General features: G+C 40.3%; 1 protein-coding gene across 1 annotated transcript in view; it reads right to left on the bottom strand.

Annotated features, from left to right (window-relative positions):
• Positions 1 to 5,541, bottom strand: part of cldn7a (claudin 7a) — a 9,549-nt gene that overhangs the window by 2,867 nt on the left and 1,141 nt on the right. The window contains exon 2 of the mRNA XM_037684301.1: positions 1,270 to 1,434. Coding sequence (XP_037540229.1) covers positions 1,270 to 1,434 — 165 coding nt within the window. The remainder of the gene's footprint in view (positions 1 to 1,269; positions 1,435 to 5,541) is intronic.

Here is a 5,541-nt window from a genome sequence, read left to right as displayed (position 1 = left end):
TTCTGGGTTCACAACTTCATCAACAGGTAGAATAATCTGTAGAAATCCGGGACTGGTTCTGTTCTGGGTTCAGGAACTCTTCCGCAGATCATTGTCTGTAAACACAGTTCGTCCACAGATGCTGCTTAAAGCTCTATCAGGCAAAGAACAAGCCAGATGTGAGCTTCCAGAAACGCTGCAGTCTTCTCTGGACTGAAGCTCACTGAACTAAAACCACAGAGGCCACGCCCTCCAGCGCTGCATGGATCCAAATATTGATACCTTGGTAAGTATCAATATCAAATATTAGTGTAATAGTATCAATACTTTGACGCATGCTCAGGTATCAATACTTTAGTTAAAAATAAAAAACTAAACCGTTTCAGTTACAAAAATTAAAAAAAAAGAAACCGACCAGATGACCTGACTGAACACGGTTGGACTTTAGTTCCAGTTTAAGCAGATGTGGTTTCGCCGTGTTGTATTTTCATCCCTAACACAATAAAAGTCTATAAACTTTGTCCAGTTTGTACTGGATTGAATTTCTTTAATAATCTAAGTGGTTTAAAAAAAAAAAAAAACACTCAAGGGTAGTAAATTTTATTCAGATTCAGCAATATGATTCATCCACTTTAATTATGTCAAAGTATCGGTATCGGTATTTATATTGGCTATACTGGCCCTTATTTATTTAGTATCTAATCAAAACCAAAACTTGCACAATCGCACACCACTAACATCCTCCATACTGAAGAGGAACCACCAAGCCTGATATGAGTGCACAGTTTGAAAGCTGCCTCTCTGATGGTATGGGGGTGCATTAGTACTTCTCATTTTGGCAGTTTACTCATCTGGAAAGGCTCCAACAACGAAAAAAACTTTAAACCGGCTTCAGAACAATATGTGCTCCCATATGGCAAAAAAAGGATCCAGCAAAGCGGACCCAGAACTATTCAACAGCTAAAATCTTCTATCAGACCAGAATGGGACAACCCCCCCACAACCCCCCAGCAGCTGGTGCCCTCAGGTCCTGGACGTTATTAAAAGAAGAAAGGACGCTTCACAATGAGAAACACGGAGCTGGAACAGTTTGAACATGTGTTGCTGCCCTTTTTTTCCTCAAAATGGTAAAATTTGTAAATTTAAACATTTAATACGTTTACCACGATTCACCGAGAGTAAAATGAGTTTATGAGATTTGAAATTCGTCTCATTCTGGTTTTATTTACGTTCGCACAACTTTTTCAAGAATCGAGGCTGGACACCTGTTGAACTCCTCCGTATCCTCACCTCCTACCAGAAGAACGATGCCGCCCGTCATGGCAACGCGGGCCTTGCGCAGTTTGTCGCTGCCCCCGCAGGTGGTGCACTTCATCCCCATGCAGGCCACGCCCAGACCCGAGATGGACACGATGATGCCGACTATCATCAGGGCGCGAGTGGCCTGGAGAGAACCTGCAGCGGTCAGAGGGAAGGAAGACAGTGAGGCGTCCACGGAGGGGTTAGTTTTCTTTGACGTCTCAAGCGTGCAAAGCATGCTCCTGGAGGGGGCGGGGTCAAGGACTGGTGTACGTTTTTCAAAATGGAAAAAAAGAACGTTATTTTTTTTTTAGATACGCCCTCCATAACTGACATTCTCCCGCATGGCAAACATACAATGTCCACATGTGACCAAACTCCTGGTCGTCCAGAGAGCGCGCAGCCTGTTTGAGTATCGCTGCGAGACTCGTGTTTCTGCTGCTTTACTTCTTATAGTTTAACGATATTTACACAAACACGCAAAAGTTTCTTATAGTCCAGATTATAACAAAGATGTGTCTGCTCAGCTTTACTTTGTTATCCCCCAAACTTAAAGTTGTCTCTGTGAGTCAGTTTAAGGCCGTCACGTCAGAATATGTACGTTTTAAACTGATTAGAGGCGTGTACAAATATGGACTGACGATTATTTACCGTAGTACAATATGTAAGCACACGGGGATACTTCTCAACTTTACTTATAATAAAAAAGGTGTTGTCAGGTGATTTTAAAGAAAGGTTTATCACTGCTAATGTTAAATTAATGTTGAGCTCAGAGAGTTCTTTTGAGCCTGCAGGTGGAGGCCGAGGTCATCGTGCTGACAAGCATTATAAAAACACTTCCCGCACACAGTCCGGTGCAGATCTTCACGACCAGGACTTCAATCTGTGCCAGCCTGCGTGAGCTCTACTCTTGCAAATAAACTGGGTTAAAAAAAATCTTCTATCTTCGTGTGCGGCTCTTTTGAAGTAAGTCGATAATGAAAGAATATTTATATCCACCACGTTTAGTGGTCAAAATTTTTTATACGCCAAAGGTCATGTTCAATAATCCAGGTACAAAATCCAACAATGTTCAGTCAGGTCATCTGGACGGTTTCTTTGTAAAGCTAAGACGTTTCGTCCTTCATCCAAAGGACTTCTTCATTCCGAGGAACCACCAAACAAAACAGATTCCCACAAACAGCATACTCCACCAGAGGAGTTGACGGGGAAGAGGGCGGGTCCCGGAGGCCATCTTAGCACCAACAAACTGGTTTTTTCCTACGATGGAGTGAGCTGTTTGTGGGAATCAGTTTAGTTTGGTGGCTCATCCGATTGAAGAAGTCCTTTGGATGAAGGTCTCAGCAACCAAGAAACCATCCAGATGACCTGACTGAACATTGTTGGGTTTTTCAGTCTCCAAAAAGAGTAAGTTTCGAACGCTTGCAAAACTGTTGAAAAATGTGAACCGCCCCTAAATCAAAGACGCAGAAACACCGATAATCTGCCCGTCAGGGAGGTGTAATCTGTGGGGATTAGACTCAAGGACTCTTTAATGTGAGCAGGAACCATGGGATACTCGCAGACACTGAAACACGCCGTGCTCTTTGTATTCCCTCTGGATCCTTCAAGTCTGTGTTTCTGTCAGCCCCCCCCCCCCCCCCCACACACCCACTATAAACCTATCACAGGGGGAGGCCCCTCTTTGTCTCTTCCTCCCCCCACCCCACTCGTCCACCTAGAACCAGTCTGTGCCAGTCCAGGCCGTCCCTGCCCTGACAAACAAAAAAACCCATCCAGCAGCGAGTGAGAGGGAAGGAGGGCGTCAGGAGGCAGAGGATGTAAAACAGAGAAATGGGAAACGAGTCGGTGGATTATCGTTTCGCGCTGCTCTGTTTCCTTCACCCGCTTTAAGGTTTTGTTCCGACAGTCAAACCATTTGAAACCAGCAGTTTTTGGCTGCTACCACACCAAATCCCAGCTCTAAAATCGACTGAATTATGGCTGTTTTTGTGGTTGCTAAGTTTGATTAGCTGTGGCGGCCATTTTGCATGGGGCTGGCTCCAAATCGTAACCAGTTGTAGACGTTCATCCTGTGATCACTGTCTGAGAGTTTCATCAACATTCACCCAGTAGTTCATGAGATATTTTGCTAACAGACGAACAAAGGTGACTAACAATTCATGCCGAAGTTTAAACAAACCTCTTGCACAATTAGTTAGCCCTCAGAGTGTATGTTCAGAGATAACTCTCAGCTACTACCACATCAAATGTGATCTCAGTGTCTGTAAAAGTGACCGAGCGGTAGCCGTTTTTGTCTTAGCTGAGGCGGCCATCTTTGCCCTTTGCACGGTAAACATCTTACCTGCTGCAGATAAAAATAGTGTTTGATTTTTAACCACGCTGATGAGCTAATGGTTAGTCGGAACAAGCCCTAGACCAAAGGGGATTGATGCTGTTTTAAAAGAAAACCAGTCTAAAGAAGTTAAATATTTTATGTGCACGTTATTGTATAAATCTTCAAACAGCAGCTGTAGCACTTCCTGTGCAGCCTGGGCCACTTCCTGCAGGAACATCGTTATGTTTCTGAGGGAATACCCGTAAAATGAAAAAACTGGTGAAGGTGTAAATGTCGATAAAATGGCTTCCGCATAAAATTGTAATTTTAATATTTTAATTATTTGAAAACAGTTTGTCTTAGCTTCACTTTGATTTCCTGTTAGCTCATCATTCTGGTCCATATCATACTCTGTTTCTCCAAACTAATGTTTTAAGAGCTATCTACAACAGGTAAGACAGTTACTGTTCATAACCTGTGCACAGAACCCCATTTGAAAAGATTTGAACCATCCCTTTAAAATGTTACACCAAGGAAGAAGACACGACTCCATGACAGGTTGTTTGTTCTGGAAACTTTTCACATTAAAAGTAGCTTTTTACGTGTATATTTATTATGGTGTTCATATGAATAACATTTATTTAAAACACAACGCTGTCTGTTAGCAAAATATCTCGTGAACCACTGGACGGATTGTAATAAAACCTTCAGGATGTAATGACTGGATAAACATTTACAACTGATTACCTTTTAGAGTCAGTTCAAATAAAAATGGCTGCCACAGCTGATCAAACTTAGTAAACAAAAACTTGTCATAATTCAGTGAAACTTTATAGATATTAGTCTAAAATTTGTTGAGACTGGTTTAAATAAATAAAAGACGATAAACTGCATTTCCTGTGAAAATGCAGTGTGAATGCTTATTGCAAAATAACTTGCTGAAATCAGCTGAAAGTAGCTAAAAAAAACATGCTGAAATGGAAGACCAAGCCTAAGCTAACAGAAGAAAGCAGAAAGAACACATATTTGCTGAATTAGGTTTAAATAAGAAGAAATTAGCACAAGTAGGAAATTAGCAACAAAAAAAATATGCTGAAATTAGAAAAAACAAACAAACAGCTGAACAGTAGCTCAAAAGGCTGAAAGAAAATTAAATACTCAGAAGGAAGGAGAGAGCACAATTGTGCCCAATTAGGCTGAAAGAAGCAGAAATAAGTAAAAAAAAAAGCAGAAATTATCTGATAAAAGCTGAAATTTGCAAAAATGAAAAACAGCTGAATATTAGCTAAAAAAACAGAAAGAAGCTTAAATTACCAGACGAGTTGAGAGAGAACATTTTTGCTGAATTAGGCTGAAAAAAGTTGAAATGAGTGCAAAAAAATATGGAGGTAGCTGAAAAAGCTCAAATTAGCATAAAACAGCTAAATAATAGCAGAAATAGCTTAAGCTTGCAGAAATAAGATGGAAGGAGAATAATCAGCTGAAATTAAGATAAAAAAGTTAGAAGAAGAGAAGAAGAAAAAATGTTGTAGGTAGAAGAATAAAGCTGAAAGGAGCACAAAACAACGGAAAGACAGCTGAAATCAGCTGAAAGTAGCTAAAAAAAACATGCTGAAATGGAAGACCAAGCCTAAGTTAACAGAAGAAAGCAGAAAGAACACATATTTGCTGAATTAGGTTTAAATAAGAAGAAATTAGCACAACAAGTAGAAAATTAGCAACAACAACAAAAAAAATGCTGAAATTAGAAAAAACAAACAAACAGCTGAACAGTAGCTAAAAAGGCAGAAATAAAATTAAATACTCAGAAGGAAGGAGAGAGCACAATTGTGCCCAATTAGGCTGAAAGAAGCAGAAATAAGCAAAAAAGGCAGAAATTATCCGATAAAAGCTGAAATTTGCAAAAATGAAAAACAGCTGAATATTAGCTAAAAAAGCAGAAAGAA

Source organism: Nematolebias whitei, chromosome 1 (genome assembly GCF_014905685.2).
Source record: "Nematolebias whitei isolate Nwh7 chromosome 1, NemWhi1, whole genome shotgun sequence".
Taxonomy (NCBI): Eukaryota; Metazoa; Chordata; class Actinopteri; order Cyprinodontiformes; family Rivulidae; genus Nematolebias; species Nematolebias whitei.
The sequence above is the reverse complement of the archived record's forward strand: the minus strand, read 5'-3'. Positions and strand labels throughout refer to the sequence as shown.